The 17446-nt window shown below is 41.5% G+C and overlaps 1 protein-coding gene and 1 non-coding gene across 3 annotated transcripts in view; one reads left to right on the forward strand and one right to left on the reverse strand.

The window, feature by feature from the left end:
* The window catches only part of eogt (EGF domain-specific O-linked N-acetylglucosamine (GlcNAc) transferase), a 29485-nt gene extending 12523 nt beyond the window's left edge, over positions 1-16962 (reverse strand). Inside the window, exons 1-10 of one of the 2 annotated variants that reach the window (XM_047346671.1) lie at positions 16827-16962; positions 15063-15317; positions 14210-14310; positions 13929-14037; positions 13587-13681; positions 13403-13507; positions 2626-2732; positions 2307-2410; positions 1812-1904; positions 1293-1364 (exon numbers count right to left, since the gene is read on the reverse strand). In XM_047346671.1, coding sequence (XP_047202627.1) covers positions 1293-1364; positions 1812-1904; positions 2307-2410; positions 2626-2732; positions 13403-13507; positions 13587-13681; positions 13929-14037; positions 14210-14310; positions 15063-15266 — 990 coding nt within the window. In that variant the 5' untranslated portion in view covers positions 15267-15317; positions 16827-16962. Of the gene's footprint in view, positions 1-1292; positions 1365-1811; positions 1905-2306; positions 2411-2625; positions 2733-13402; positions 13508-13586; positions 13682-13928; positions 14106-14209; positions 14311-15062; positions 15318-16826 lie in introns of those variants that run through there. The other variant, XM_047346672.1, reaches the window with a different exon arrangement.
* On the forward strand, positions 8939-9011 carry trnar-acg. Its single transcript has one exon. It is a non-coding gene; the product is annotated as a tRNA-Arg (tRNA).
* Positions 16963-17446: the final 484 nt, after the last annotated feature.

A 17446-nucleotide genomic window follows, 5' to 3' on the forward strand; every position in this document is an offset into this window, starting at 1 on the left:
GCAGGGACAATCAGCTTCAGCTTGAGGCTGACCTAGCAATGCTTCACACCTCAAGGCTGGAACTACAGGACAACACATATTTATATGCGATCATTTTTATACTGATCTCCTTGAAATTATCATTTAAATAACCCAAGCACATAGCACCTGCTGATGTTGTGAATATATTACATAAATATTGGACACAAATTGCATGTTTTTGACTGAACCTAATATTATTGTTCTTGTGCTGGAGACAGACCAATGAATAATAATAATGCTAATCATAAAAGTAAAAAAAATAATAATAATTCATAGCCAGTGCGCAGATTTTGGCAAATATTATACATGAAATCAAACTGTGCATTAGGTACATTTAAAGCTAATGTGAAATAAACTGACACTATGTCCATGGCCAGTGGCCTGCAATAACAATTATTACAAGTGCTTCTAATATTTACATATCTTCTAGGTCCTTTGAACTTCAACTACATCCTTCCTTTATGCAAACAAATAATGGGAAAGATGGGTTCCTAAAATTCTTCCTCCGTCAGTAGTTCTCATGAGAATTAGACGTTCAGACTGTCTTACCCATCCTGACCTATCCAACCACATATGAACAGCACTTAATACAAGTACACCTCCTTAATACACCTCCTTAAGACGTTTAGAGGATGTGGATTAGTTGAGCAGTCTACATGCAATCGATCTTGAGACACAACCTGGATATCTCTCACTTCTTAAAAAAACAGTCTATTAGGGCTTACAACTTATTGTTTTATTACCAGATTGCCCAAAACAAAAAAATGTATTTCATTTTATTTGACTATATTTTCTTTACTAAAAAACGTGGGCATCATTGGATGCCACAAAATTAAATATAAACAAAGGGTCTGGAATGTAAAATGTGAAACCCATGAAATAAATAAAGTTCCACCTCCAGCAATATTAAAAAACAAGGTCTTATTTCATTTTATTTATGTATTCACAAATAAAAAAGTCTAAGTACCCAGAATATAAAATTTGAAGAGACTAAACTGGAAATAAACACGAGTAGTCATCATTTAAGTCATGGGTGCAACTCCATAACTAACTGCTATTGGAAGTGATGCCGTTAAAAAGATAATGCTACCATAAAAAGGAAAAGTATGTAAACTTCTGAATTTGAATAAAGTAAAAAAATAAATATATAAATCTAATCATTATAAATCACATAAAATAGAGGTTTAGTGAAATAGCGAGAGAATAATCAAGGTTATGTGTCTCTTCATAAAGCGTATGGTTTCATCTTTATAAACATAAAGGTAACTTACCAGAGGCGTGTTGTAGAAGAGACCATATCTCATTCTTGGAAGAAGGGAGAAGAAGGCATCTTTAAAACACACCTAAAGGGGTATGAAAATCCATCAATCAATCTACCATGTCTATGGTATGCCAAACGCATGTGCTATAGAGCATACAGTATTTTCCCGAGGTATTTAAATGCTTTCAAACTTGCTAAATTATCTGGATGATTAATTTAAATATCAACCTGTTTATTGCTAGTTGTACTTTCAGAGATACCTGATTTGCTAAAAACAAATATTAGCAATTTTGCAGGATTTAAATTCATCTAGACTAGATTTTTGTATAAAATCTGTAGTTAATAAATATCTATCTACACTGTAATAACACCAAATGGGTGTTATTACATTTCTGTATACAAAGAAGCTTTTATGTATACAAAAGTTAATTTTAATTCTAATTTATTACAAGTTTTACAGTGAACTTTGGTCACAATCAGCAAATATTTGAAATTATCTTTGGGAGAAGAAGCACAAAATTAGACTTACTCTGTTTGAGTCATAGGTCTTCAGGTGGATGATGTCATGCTCTGTGAAGGCCCTCCATGTTTCACTAAATAGATCACCATAGCCATAATAACTCTGGGAAAAAAAACAAAAAAAACATACAAAAGAAAAAAACAAAAACATGAATAGCTAAAGAAACAGAATATAAAATGTAACTATATTCAGGGTTTCCCTACACTTTTTCATGTCAAGGTTTCCTACTGATTCCAAACTCAGTCTTTTATTTTACTCAAGTTTCTTTTTACGTTCTTCTTTATAATCTTTCCCTAAAACAAACATACATTCAACTGCCTTTCTGTAGCATGTGACACGGCGCAATAAAGCCACTGTTTCTCAGAACTAAAATACTGACTCAATATTCCTGGACGGTTGTCATTTGTCCCTCTCACATAATGTCAGTAAGGGATTGTTAGCCCAAAAAAGAACGCGGTACATTAGAAAAAACCATAATGGTAATGAGAGACCACTGGTACTCACCGTGTCCCACATGACAATGTTGATATCTGAGCTAAAGGAGTTGTTGATGTGCTGAGAGATATAGAGGTTGACAAAGTCACAGAAATGGTGGTACATGTTCACCCCTGTTAAAACAAAGAAAAATAAACTTTATTATGGTTTAAATGAGTATGGTTATATGAGTTTTATAGTTACAGAAAAGATTAAACCATTTTGAGAAGAAAACATAAATAAACGATACTCTGGACTACATAATAAAGTAAGTATAGATACTTTATTAATGATATTAAGTGGCCTATTTAGAAAACTAGAGCTGAACTCGAATCAGTTAGTCACTTACCAGCATCAAGTTTCATGAAAACAGTTGGTTTTTCAACAATGATGTCACAGTGTCCATCCTCTATAGGATGGAAGTTCAGTTCTGAGTATGTCTGTAGTTCAGCATACCTACAACAACATTATAAACCTTGTAAATAAAGTTGAAAATGAAAACTGAAAGGCTATGATTGCATTCTAAAAGGCAACATACCGTATTTTCCGCACTATAAGGCGCACCGGATTATAAGGCGCACCTTCAATGAATGGCCTATTTTAGAACTGTTTTCATATATAGGGCGCACCGGATTATAAGGCGCATAGAATAGAAGCTACTGCAGTCAAACGTTTGACTGGGGTTGCGTTATGCATCCACTAGATGGAGCTGTGCTAAAGAGAATGTCAACAAAACAGTCAGATAAGTCAGTCAGTCAAACTTTATTAATACACTACAAACCAGCGTTCTGATAACTCCATTCACTCTCATGGTAAGGTCTCCTCTACATAGAATTATATTGAATAGAACCAACCGCACGTTAGGAATGCATTGGAGTCTATGAAGTTGAAGTTGAAATCAAACGTTAGTTAAAACGTGAAAGGGAACTTTTCCCTGATTCAGTAAACACGTAAAAGAAACAGTTTGATGCACTAAATCAAACGTACTGTTAACCTTTTCTGTTTCTGTCCCCTGACCGTAGTCTGATGACACAGGGGAGACGCTTTCTCCAGGGCCAAAGTTACTAGTTTCCTCGGGGTTAACTCCCTCACTCATACGTTGCTGAGTTGAGCATGAAGAAACAGCATCAAAACACTGAGTTGTTGACGAGATTCGGGGTTCTTTTTAATGACTTTGCAGCACGTAAAAACACAGGGCTTACAGACTCACACACCGCTGCTCCGGTAGCCGTCTCTACCCACCCCACACACACAATAATACCGACGTCACTCCTTCACTCTTGATTCTCAGCTACGGCAGCACACAGCGCCACCTCTGTCCGGAGGAGTAATGTCAACATCCTCCATACACACACACGAAACATACACCCCACACACTGAGCTTCTAATCACATATAGTTCAGGCAATTCCTGCAACAGTACATTCAAACGTTATACACACACAAGTGGTGTTGGACTAGGAGTAAGCACAGTACAGGTGTTTACCGCTATTACTTCGGCGACACTCCTGACCACGGTAGCCGCAATGCTGCAAGCGGTGCGGCTTTGTAGTTTACCAGTCGTACTGAAACATTTTGACAGAGCGCCGTGTACAACCAGTATGGATCAACCAATTAACCAATTGATCCATATATAAGGAGCCTCCGGATTACAAGGCGCACTGTCATTTTTTGAAAAAATTTAAGGTTTTTAAGTGCGCCTTATAGTGCGGAAAATACGGTAATTCATTTGTGAACTAGAAGGAAAATAACAAAAACATGTACAGGTCCTTCTCAAAATATTAGCATATTGTGATAAAGTTAATTATTTTCTATAATGTCATGATGAAAATTTAACATTCATATATTTTAGATTCATTGCACACTAACTGAAATATTTCAGGTCTTTTGTTGTCTTAATACGGATGATTTTGGCATACAGCTCATGAAAACCCAAAATTCCTATCTCACAAAATTAGCATATCATTAAAAGGGTCTCTAAACGAGCTATGAACCTAATCATCTGAATCAACGAGTTAACTCTAAACACCTGCAAAAGATTCCTAAGGCCTTTAAAACTCCCAGCCTGGTTCATCACTCAAAACCCCAATCATGGGTAAGACTGCCGACCTGACTGCTGTCCAGAAGGACACTATTGACACCTTCAAGCAAGAGGGTAAGACACAGAAAGAAATTTCTGAACGAATAGGCTGTTCCCAGAGTGCTGTATCAAGGCACCTCAGTGGGAAGTCTGTGGGAAGGAAAAGGTGTGGCAGAAAACGCTGCACAACGAGAAGAGGTGACCGGACCCTGAGGAAGATTGTGGAGAAGGGCCAATTCCAGACCTTGGGGGACCTGCGGAAGCAGTGGACTGAGTCTGGAGTAGAAACATCCAGAGCCACCGTGCACAGGCGTGTGCAGGAAATGGGCTACAGGTGCCGCATTCCCCAGGTCAAGCCACTTTTGAACCAGAAACAGCGGCAGAAGCGCCTGACCTGGGCTACAGAGAAGCAGCACTGGACTGTTGCTCAGTGGTCCAAAGTACTTTTTTCGGATGAAAGCAAATTCTGCATGTCATTCGGAAATCAAGGTGCCAGAGTCTGGTGGAAGACTGGGGAGAAGGAAATGCCAAAATGCCAGAAGTCCAGTGTCAAGTACCCACAGTCAGTGATGGTCTGGGGTGCCGTGTCAGCTGCTGGTGTTGGTCCACTGTGTTTTATCAAGGGCAGGGTCAATGCAGCTAGCTATCAGGAGATTTTGGAGCACTTCATGCTTCCATCTGCTGAAAAGCTTTATGGAAATGAAGATTTCATTTTTCAGCACGACCTGGCACCTGCTCACAGTGCCAAAACCACTGGTAAATGGTTTACTGACCATGGTATCACTGTGCTCAATTGGCCTGCCAACTCTCCTGACCTGAACCCCATAGAGAATCTGTGGGATATTGTGAAGAGAACGTTGAGAGACTCAAGACCCAACACTCTGGATGAGCTAAAGGCCGCTATCGAAGCATCCTGGGCCTCCATAAGACCTCAGCAGTGCCACAGGCTGATTGCCTCCATTCCACGCTGCATTGAAGCAGTCATTTCTGCCAAAGGATTCCCGACCAAGTATTGAGTGCATAACTGTACATGATTATTTGAAGGTTGACGTTTTTTGTATTAAAAACACTTTTCTTTTAATGGTCAAATGAAATATGCTAATTTTGTGAGATAGGAATTTTTGGTTTTTACGAGCTGTATGCCACAATCATCCGTATTAAGACAATAAAAGACCTGAAATATTTCAGTTAGTGTGTGATGAATCTAAAATATATGAATGTTAAATTTTCATCATTACATTATGGAAAATAATGAACTTTATCACAATATGCTAATATTTTGAGAAGGACCTGTAGAATATCAACAACAATGATAACGCTGCCTCCAACAACTCCAGCAGAAACAATCAGCCAGTTGGCTGAGAAAGAGAGGTCATCACAAAAGGTCTCCCGATCGAAATCCACAGGAGAAGTGGACCCCCCCATTATACCCCCATCTCCCCAAACCCAGACCCAGACCGACACCCCCGGTAAACCCCCCTCACCCCAGACCCCGACTGAGACCACACAGAACTCTCCCATCTCCCCACTTAGCCCGCTTTTTGCTTTACTGGATTCTGATAACATGAAAGGAGCTCTTAAAATCGGGACCCAAATGGCTCTGACATCTTCTCCATTCAACACCCCCCGTGGCCGAGGCCCTGCTACTAAACCAACATCTTCCAAATGCCGCAGACCTCCACCACCTCCTAATCTAAATAAAAGACCTGAAATATTTCAGTTAGTGTGCAATGAATCTAAAATATATGAATGTTAAATTTTCATCATGACATTATGGAAAATAATGAACTTTATCACAATATGCTAATATTTTGAGAAGGACCTGTAGCATCATGCTGTAGAGATACTGGCCACAGATGATCAGAATCAGAATCAGAATCAGAATCAGCTTTATTGCCAAGTTCGTACATACAAACAAGGAATTTGACTCCGGTACACTTTGCTCTCTGGTTTTTGTTTTTCCATTACAGAATATACATATTTACAATATACAAATATATACATATATAAATAAAAAGGTGGATTTGCAACATCTGTATGCTGTTGTTTTGTAATCTATTGAATGTTCAACAGAGAAACAGCCTGGGGGAAGAAACTGTCTCTGTGGCGGCTGGTTTTAGTGCACAGTGCTCTGTAGCGACGGCCTGAGGGTAAAACTCTAAGCAGTTTATGTGCAGGGTGTGTGGGGTCTGCAGAGATTTTTCTAGCTCTTTTCCTGACCCTTGACCTGTATAAGTCCTGGATGGAGGGAAGGTCAGCCCTGATTATTCTCTCTGCATTCTTGATTATTCGTTGCAGTCTGCACCTGTCCTGTTTTGTGGATGAGCCAAACCACACTGAGATGGATGAAGACAGGACAGACTGAATGATGGCATTGTAGAAGATGACCAGCAGCTCCTGTGGAAGGTTGAACTTCTTGAGTTGCCTCAGGAAGTACAGTCTCTGCTGGGCCTTCTTTTGAACAGTGTCTATGTGTGAAGACCATCTCAGGTCCTCAGAGATGGTGGTTCCTAGGAACTTGAAGTGGTCCACAGCCGATACAGTGTTGTTGAGGATGGTGAGGGGGGTGTATGGGGGTGGTGTTCTCCGAAAGTCCACCACCATTTCCACAGTCTTGAGTGGGTTGAGTTCAAGGTAGTTCTGACCGCACCAGTGTACCAGCCGATCCACCTGCTGTCTGTATGCAGACTCATCACCGTCCTGGATCAGTCCAATGACAGTGGTGTCGTCTGCAAACTTAAGGAGTTTCACGGACGGGTCCGCTGAGGTGCAGTCATTTGTGTACATAGAGAAGAGGAGTGGGGATAGAACACACCCCTGGGGGGCACCAGTACTTCTTGATCTGGTTTGGGAGAAGATGCTCCCCAGTCTCACCTGCTGCTGTCGGTCCGTCAGGAAGCTGTTGATCCACTGACAGGTGGAGGCTGGGACGTTGAGCTGGGTGAGCTTCTGGTGGAGGATGTCTGGTATGATAGCGTTGAAGGCCGAGCTGAAGTCTATAAACAGGATCCTGGCATACGTCCCTGGGTGGTCGAGGTGTTGCAGGATGAAGTGTAGACCTAAGTTAACCGGATCATCTGTCGACCTGTTTGCACGGTAAGCAAATTGCAGGGGGTCCAGCAGGGGGCCTGTGATGTCTTTCAATGCTTCAACACCAGCCGCTCAAAGGATTTCATGACCACAGACGTCAGGGCTACAGGCCTGTAGTCATTTAATCCTAGGATGGTGGGTTTCTGGGATACCGGGATGAAGGTGGATCGTTTGAGGCAGGAGGGGACCTCACATTTCTCCAGTGACTTGTTGAAGATCCGGGTGAAGATCGAAGCGAGTTGATTTGCGCAGGCTTTCAGGCATGATGGGGAGACGTTATCAGGTCCTCCAGCTTTCTTTGTTTTCATGCGCTGAAAGAGCCTGTTTACATCTTCCTCGGAGATCTTTAGTGCTGGCGGAGGATCTGAAGGTAGGGGGTTGGTAGCTTTGTGGGAAGAATTTGTTCCTGAATGGGATGTGGAGGAGATGATTTGAGGCGTGAACGGCTTCCTGTCATGTCTGCAGTAGAAGCCATTCAGACGGTTGGCCAGGAGACGACTCTGTTCAGGAAGGGTGGGGGGGCTCCTGTAGGCAGTCAGGTTTCTCAGACCTGTCCATACAGCTGAAGTGTCACCAGTAGACAGGCTGTTCTTAAGCTTCTCACTGTAGCTTCTCTTAGCTGCTTTGATCTCTTTTGTTAGTCTGTTCCTGGCCTGCCTGTACTGCACCCAATCTCCACTGCTGTGAGCTTCTCCTTTGACCTTGCGCAGATTCCTGAGGTGTGGAGTAAACCATGGCTTGTTGTTCCCAAAGGTGCAGAAGGTCTTGGTCTGCACACACATGTCCTCACAGAAACTGATGTATGATGTCACCACATCAGTTAGTTGGTTTAAGTCGGTGGCTGAGGTTTCAAAAACAGTCCAGTCTGTGCATTCAAAGCAGGCCTGTAGCATCTGCTGTGATTCCTCAGTCCACTTCTTAACAGTGTGAACCTTGGGTTTGGAAGCTCTTAGTCTCTGTCTGTAGGTTGGGATGAGGTGGATAAGAGAATGATCTGAAAAATCCAGAGCAGCCCTCGAATCAGGGCTGGAAAGATAGATGACGATAAACAAGGTAACCCTAATAGAAAACCTGTTAGGGGACGAATAAAACTTGAGACTGAGCAGAGGTTTACCCTCAGCAAGACAAGCCAGATGTCCTGCTGGTTTAGTTTAAAGCATGCTTGTGTTAGAATGGCCCAGTGTGAGACATTCTGAGGAATGAATCAAAGTTCACTCTAGTATCGAAAGTGTAAATTCCTAAACACCTTAAAACATGAGGCCTAAAGCCAAAAAAGAACAGATTAAAATAAGGGGAAGCATTTTTACACGACACTTTATGAGCAAAAGTCAGCAGCCTGGACGTCTTGTGAAAACTAAAACTTGCTCAGGGTTTCAGGAAACCACTGGTCCTTTGTTATGGTAGTAAGCCGAGGGCCCCTCCCCTCCAGTGAGAGGTGCATGTGCTCAGCCACGTGGCCTTTATTTCCTTTGTGGAGGAGGGGCTATACAACTGGGCCAGTGGCGCAATGGATAACGCGTCTGACTACGGATCAGAAGATTCTAGGTTCGACTCCTGGCTGGCTCGAGTTTTTTTCATGTTTAGATTTCATCTTCTCCCTTACCGTCCTAAATGAACAAGGAGTCTGTTTATGGCTAAGCTATAAAACTAATCAATGTGTTACGTAGAAGTGCGAGTCTCATTCAGAGGGAATCTTGTGGAGGAGGTTTGCTGCCATTTTACTTATATTTATTTTACAAATTATGTTTGTTTTGTTAGGTTGTTTTTTTCCCACAGCGTTTCCCTTCAAACTTTGATTTAAAAACATTAAGGTTTAAAAAAACAATATAATATGTGCAAATTTTGGTGAAGAAGAAAAAACATCTTTCATATTTCTATTAAATTATTTTCCCCTTTACTAGGGGCCATCCGGTCCCTGTACGAGCGGAGCAGGAGTTTGGTCCGCATTGCCGGCACTAAGTCGGACCTGTTCCCGGTGCATGTTGGACTCCGGCAGGGCTGCCCTTTGTCACCGGTCCTGTTCATAACTTTTATGGACAGGATTTCTAGATGCAGCCAAGGGCCGGAGGGGGTCGGGTTTGGGGACCAGTGGATTTCGTCTCTTCTTTTTGCAGATGACGTGGTCCTGCTGGCCCCATCTAGCCAAGACCTACAGCATGCACTGGGGCGGTTCGCAGCCGAGTGTGAAGCGGCCATGGTACTCGACCGGAAAAGGGTGGCTTGTCCTCTTCAGGTTGGAGGGGAGTTCCTGCCTCAAGTGGAGGAGTTTAAGTATCTCGGGGTCTTGTTCACGAGTGAAGGAAGAATGGAGTGGGAGATCGACAGACGGATCGGTGCGGCTGCCACAGTAATGGGGGCGCTATGCCGGTCCGTTGTGGTGAAGAGAGAACTGACCCGAAAAGCAAAGCTCTCAATTTACTGGTCGGTCTACGTTCCTACCCTCACCTATGGCCATGAACTTTGGGTCATGACCGAAAGAACGAGATCCCGGATACAAGCGGCTGAAATGAGCTTCCTCCGTAGGGTGGCCGGGCCCTCCCTTAGAGACAGGGTGAGGAGCTCGGCCATCCGGGAGGGGCTCGGAGTAGAGCCGCTGCTACTCCACATCGAGAGGAGCCAGTTGAGGTGCCTCCTGGACGCCTTCCTCGGGAGGTGTTCCAGGCACGTCCCACCGGGAGGAGGCCCAGGGGACGGCCCAGGACACGCTGGAGGGACTATGTTTCTCGGCTGGCCTGGGAACGCCTTGGGCTCCCCCTGGAGGAATTGGAGGTGTCTGGAGAGAGGGACGTCTGGGCGTCTCTGTTGAGTCTGCTGCCCCCGCGACCCGGTCCCGGATAAGCGGAAGACGACGAGTACGACGAGTACGAGTATTTTCCCAATATGTTCAAATCAATGCAGTACAATTTTGTTTATTTATATAATGCCAATTCACAGTAAATGTGGTGTCAAGGCACTTCACAAAGCACAAAAATCAATCCAATCATACAGATTGGATTGGGTTGGATACTTTCTTTGGAAAAAGAAGTTAAACTATGAGACTTTGGATAGGCAGGCTGCACGGTGGTGCAGTTGGTAGCACTGTTGCCTTGCAGCAAGAAGGTCCTGGGTTTGATTCCCGGCCTGGGGTCTTTCTGCATGGAGTTTGCATGTTCTCCCTGTGCATGCGTGGGTTCTCACCGGGTACCCTGGCTTCCTCCCACAGTCCAAAGACATGCCTGTTAGGTTAATTGGTTACTCTAAATTGACCTTAGGTGTATGAATGAGTGTGTGTATGGTTGTTTGTGTGTTGCCCTGCGATGGACTGGCGATCTGTCCAGGGTGTACCCTGCCTCTCGCCCATAGACTGCTGGAGATAGGCACCAGCTCCCCTGCGACCCACTATGGAATAAGCGGTAGAAAATGACTGACTGACTTTGGATAGGCCACAAATATCAACACCTTTATAGTAAATTAACAGGTTGAAACAATAAAGTAAACATTTAAGTGATAAATAGGTCTTTTCCAATGAAATAAAGAGTGAAAAACCTTAAAATAATCTAAATAAAATGTGCAGCTGGAGGGCGAATAGGTAAATGGGTGTGGTTTTAACAGTTTTTGAAATGTATATGCACTCCCTAAATTAGAGCCAATTCATGGGTCCACATGTGCTGGACCACATGCTGAACCTTGAAGCCAGCCAGTCAAAATTTTGATATCTATTCTAGTTCTTGAGGATTTCCCGTTTCCCCCCTCAGACGGCCTTGTGTTTGTGTGGATGAATATATTAATGAATGCATGATTTATTCATAAAGTGCTTTTAACAGACAGTCACAAAGTGCTGTACAACATATACCATAAAAATCACAAGTTGAACATAAAAACATGCATGTGAAAGCTAATTAATCAGAACAGGGAAATAAGCACAAGCATAAGATACGGCAGGGGTGAGCGCCCCCTAGGGGCAAAATGGGTCGTTGTATGAATCACCCATTGTGCAGTCCTTTTTTGAAAAAGTATTGATAGCAATTTTGAATATTGATACACAGCAAATAGCTACACGTAAAACAATTACACTGTAAAGGGGGTTTGTTCAATTATTTAAGAGGTTGTAGTTTATTTTATATTAACCTGTAATTTATGGCCGTTTACTTTCATTTGCTCCAAAAAGTTGAAATGTGAAACAGACTGCAGCGGAGTTTGAAAACTAAATATGTGTGTGTCTGGTTGCATTGTGTATTTGTGCAAAAGCTTTCTCATTAACCAAACCGGGGGGCAGCGGGGACAGTTTGGGAGCCACTGAGATAAGGAATATAGATAAATACTAATGCTAGAGTAGAACCCCAGTGAAATGCTGGACTAAATAGGAAGGTCTTTCCGGTGAATCAACCAAACATAACTGAGGAGGAAGGTTATTCCACACACAGCCTGTGGCCGAAGCCTGAGAGGCTCCATCACCTTTACTTATCAGTCTTGTGTGGGAAATAACTACAAATGTTGATCTTGTGAACTAAGGGAATGAGAAACTAAACATTTAGTGAGAAGATTAGACAGATGAACTGCTGCCTGACCATTTACAGCTAAATATATGACTAAAGTCCATTTGTATTTCTGATGGGGCTAAAATCATTGTTTCAGTATTACTTGAATTTAAAAGAAGAAAATGATCAGCCAGTCAGTATTTTATTGAACTGACAATGCACGTGTGATGTTAAAACCTCAAAATTCCCAAGGAGACACCCGACGCACAACACTCAAAAATGGCAGCTGGTCAAATCACAAGCCAAAGGGAAAAAGGACTACAAGGACCTAAAGAAGGATATTCCTGTGATGCATTGCAGTGCAGCCGATCAAATAATAATGAAATGATGAGCCTGTGCTCGTCTCTAATGTCCCAGCAGCTTGTGTATGCTGACACAGGAAGCGTGATGAGCCTTTAGGACCTCATTTCACGTTTGGCATCTTAAAAGGCAAACAGTTTTCAAAAATCAATCTAACTGGTTGTGTGAGGATTGGACTAAAGGTTCTGTGTGCATTTTCTGGTTCTGGTTCAAAATGCAGCCCAGCACTGTCTGGGTACATACATTTTTTTTTTCAGCTGGATTTGAGTCTGAACTTTGACTGGGCCATTCTAAAGCAAAGATGTGCTTTAATCTGAACTATATTATTGCTCCATCCATCTTTACATCTTCCCTGCTAAAAGAAAAGCATCCTCAGCATAATAACTCCGACAAAACAAAGGAAATGATTTTCACCACGCCCACTTTCAGCACAAACCACATTTCCATCAGTGGCAACATAATAGAGCAGGTAACTACATTTAAATATCTTGGACAGACCCTGGACATTAATTATACCTTTGAACATCACATCTAAGACATTCATAAATGCTCCCATCAATGATTACACGTCCTTCACACGCTCAGTGCTCTTCATGTTGCCCCTCATCTTCTCCTGCTACTGCACCAGAGTATTATTACTCTATTACTATTACTATTATTATTGTTAGTTTTTGCAACACATTGCGTTTTGCATGTCTTGGTCTCGTTGAGCCCTGCAACATGACGTGTGGCAAAATGCAAACAGGTCTTCTTATAGCTATTTTCCCCCAACAATGGTTTTCTTCTTCTGCAGATCAGATTTGTGTAGTGCACAAGTAATGTGCAAAATTTCCAAGTTTTGCACAAATAAAAAACATGTTCAACTGATTATTATTTTGAAACTTCACACTAATGCAGAACTTAGTGTTAGTCTGTAACAAGAAATCCCATAAAACAGATCAAACGTCGTGGTTGTAGCAAAATGTGGAAAAGGGTTTGCATAATGTTTCAGCTCACTGTAAAACATTATCTGTCTGCTTAAACTGAAGGTGAGAATTTGGTGCTCTCAGTCCAAGGCTTATTCAGGAACTGTAGAGACAGCACAGACCAAGTCATGTCTAAAGTTCAGAAAGTGTTTTGAGTGTGGATGGAGTTGCTCACCAGGACTGCAAAGGACTCTTGTGATCTCCTTCAACAGCCAGTGCTTGCTTATTTAGCTTGCAGTGTCCGCCAATCTCCCCCGTATGAATAAAGTCCTCGTCATACCTGGAGCATGAAGATGGTTGAGTTTCAAGTCGCTTTTATTAAGGGAAGGAAAATATTTATGCCTTGCAAGTGCACCAACCTCTCGTTACTTCTACGTGGGTTTCGCAAATCCAAGTAAAGATTCGTTGCCCTGCAGAATCTTGCATGGCTGCTGCAGCTTAATGATGAGTCCCCCTAGGGGAATAAAGCATTATAAAAAAAATGAATCATGTTTAATTAACTTTTATGAAGCTGCCATCAACGTTTGGGAGCATCATCTCTCAACATAACCCTTTCCATCTGTTTCCTTTTGCCACACTAAATTATTTTTGCCTAGTTGTCTATATATGGTTGTTGAACAGTGAGTCTATTTTTTGTGACTGTTGTTTTTTTCCTGTTGGCTCAGAAAGCCCATGAGAACTAAGGAAATGAGCAGACTTACTGGCTCGCTGGCCTTGCAGAGTGTTTTGAGTTCAGAGAGTCGCTCTTTGACGTAACCAAAATCAGCCTGCTTCCAGAAAAGCTCCTGGGCTGCATCCAGCGAACGGGCCCTAACACATTTAGACAGATCAGGGAAACCGCAGCCATAATCGACCAGCAATGATGCAGGCATGTGGAGCTTTAAATAACAATGCAAAATGTAGACGTAAGCAGATTATGATTTAAGATCAAACGTGATTTGGTCAAATGCATGGTGTATGAGTGGTATGTTAGAAACAGTACCATCCGGAGTTAGCCTTGGTACAGACAGGATAACTGAAGCGTTTCTCTGAATCACAGTTTTTCTCGTAGCCCCAACAGACTGACAGATTCTGCAAAGCATCCTGTTATAAAGGAAACAAATTGTTATTCCACGCAGGCATATGCAAATCCTTCCAACGAGAGAAATAAAGAGTAGAGAAGTTACAAAAGTCTTTTCTGTCACACTTACATGTTTCAGATCATCAAACAAAACTTCATATCAGACAAAGACTGATAGGACATTTTGTAGCGGGCCGCTACGAACAAATTGTCGCCGATATGCTGAAATTGACCGCTCATTTTTTTATGAGCGTAGCGGCAATCTCTAATTGAGATACTGTGGCATGACCTTTAACCATTCATACTCAAAAATCCATTAATGACTCAACCAGTTATTAGGTTTAGGAGACAATTACGTCTTCACGTGGAGCCTGGTTAATTTGTAGCTTTTTTTCTCTCAATAAATGAAATCATCATTTAAAAACTGCTGTTTTTACTCAGATTATCTTTTTCTTATTAAGGTCTGTTTGATGATCTGAAACATTTAAGTGTGACAAAGAAGCAAAGGCAGAAGAAAAATACTTTTTTACAGCATTGTATCTTTTTTGTCAAACAATTCACCAAGTTCATTAAAACATTCATTAAGGACATCACAGTAGGCAAATTACACAATTTAAAACGGTCGCTGAGAAAAACTTTAACACCATAAAGTGGCAAAACTAGGTGGCTATATAACATTTAAGTTACATAAAATGATTCTTAATCTGCTAGTACCTGCTCTATTATACACTAAAAAAAATAGTAGATTAATACAGAGACGGAGTCCATATCTTACTTTAAAAGGGCAGAGTGGGTCCTGGCGGCAGAACTTGGCAACCTTCTTGTTGTTGCTGAGAAAGTAGGATACGTGCTCCGGCGGCAAGGAGATCCTGCTGTAATTCAGCAGGGGTGAAGTCGCTTTGTGGTTGGTGATCTCAGCCTTCACAATGTTGACCACAACAGGGGAAAAAACTATGCTCAGCGCTACCAAGAGCAGCATAGTCAGAATGACAGACAGACATATGAAACAGCCGTCTGTCTTCAAAGCACTCTGTGAGAATAGAAAAGACACACTCAGACTTGCACCTTGTGATCTTAGTTAAGACAGCAACTCACAGCAGAACAGGAGCATGTGGGCACAGGCAAGCGTGTGGGAACGGGGCTCCTTGCGGATCTGATCTCTGCATAAGGACAGCTCTTGTTGTTGCAGGAAATAACACTGACCTTTTTCCCGACTCTTGTCTCAGCAATCATGACAAGGACTTAAGAGTCTAAATGAGCTCTGATTGCTGGTATTGTATGGTGCAACAATATGCTGATGGCAAAATCAGAAACCATATTGACACAAAAGCCATTTCTTTATGATCCAATCTATTTAGTTAAAAGTCCAGCCTTTGCATGTGATTTACAGCCTTGAGCCAATGAGACGTTTCCCTTCCAAAGTCAATGACCGATGACTGAAAATTATAGTGTAACCTTTGGTAAAGCAGCAAGCTCATTGTGTTTCCCCACAATGGCTATTAAACTGCTTCATATCTGAAGGAAGGGAAAAGTAAGGAAGAGTTTACACTGCAGATTTTTAAAACAATGGGTGGAAAAAGCTAACATGTTTTAATAGCAGTACGGAAGCCAGTAGTGGAAGATAACGGACTCAAGTATTGTAATATATTACTCTTCTCAGGTTCTTGAATAGCTCCACCTTTACAAGCCAAGATAACATGCTGCTTATTTACTAACGTGACAGTGATCATATAGCAAATTCAAAAACGGTACAATTTCAGTATGTGATTGTAGAAAACTGGTAGATACATTAACCCAAAGGAGTTGCAGTTGTAAAAAGAGCTAAAGGTGATTCTAGAAACTTCTGAGTCAGGAAGCTGGATACAAATATACCTTTCAGATTTATCTATCTTTCTTTTTTTTAAATCACACCAATTTTTCTGTTCAGTTCCTATCCGTTACTTTGTTGCGATATTTCTGGTAGCAGCATGACAAAACATTTTAAATTTAAGAGGTATGAATACTAATACCAGGCTCTGTGTGTATCTTGTCTATATTAGCTTAGTGTCAAGTGTATCATTTTACCGTTATTTCTGCTGCAATGAATGAACGAGAAGATTACATTTTCAAAACCAAACTACCTTTTATGTTACTGGTAAACTTGCAGTTAGCTTTACGTTAACTAGTAATATTAAATTATATTACCTTAAAACTTTCCGAATAACATGGCGAATTAAGTTAGGCTTGTTAAATAAATGTTTTATTTATACAGATATAGTGATTATAACATATTACTTAAGTCTGTTCTTCGTCGGGACGCAGTAAAAATGTTTAAAACCTATAACAAAAATGTAGAAATGGCTAACATCTAGCTCTGGTTCATAACAATGCGAGAAGATCCTTTAACGTGAAGTTATGCCGTGCCGTGAATGCGACGCAAGAACAACACAGTAAAGATATAGTGTGTTTCCATGACGCTGTCATTTTTAAATCCACAACTAATTACCATCAATGGTTATCTAAATAAATCTAGTAAGGCTTTGCCTGAGAATCGCTTTACCTAAATATAGAGCCTGCTGTCCCTGACTGAAGTCGCGATGATGCCGGTGGTCGCCATAACACCGGAAACCTTACACGTTAACAGGGTGTAATATAAACAAGTGGCCACCAGATGGCGCCCCGCTCGCATGTTTGGAAGTCTTTTCCAGCCTGTTGCGTCTACATCAGGGTGTCCGAACTTATCAATTCAATTCAAGTCAAAGATACTTTATTGATCCCCGTGGATTAAACACGTGGGCCAAAGTCGTCAAGTCAAGAGTACTCAAGAGCCTAAAAGTATAATATAAGAAAACTCATATATTGCTTTTATTTTGAACATTTAACAGCTCAACAAATAGCTAAGCATGCATTATTTTAATAAAGAAAAAGAGATTTTGTTGTAGTAAAGGGATGTGTAAATCACTGTAGAGCCAAAAATTTGAAAAGAAGTTTGCAAATTTGGACACAGTTGTAAATTATTTTAAAAAAAAGTGTTGTCACTTTTTGTGTTGGTCCTGAATTTTGTCTACATAGCCCAGAGTCATGGGTCCTCTAATATGTTCTTTCCTATTCAGCTCACCCCATATATTTTTAACGGATTTGGGTTTGTGGACTGTGATTGCCATGAAATGAGGTTGGTTT

The sequence above is a fragment of the Girardinichthys multiradiatus genome, chromosome 20, assembly GCF_021462225.1.
Source record: "Girardinichthys multiradiatus isolate DD_20200921_A chromosome 20, DD_fGirMul_XY1, whole genome shotgun sequence".
Classification (NCBI taxonomy): Eukaryota; Metazoa; Chordata; class Actinopteri; order Cyprinodontiformes; family Goodeidae; genus Girardinichthys; species Girardinichthys multiradiatus.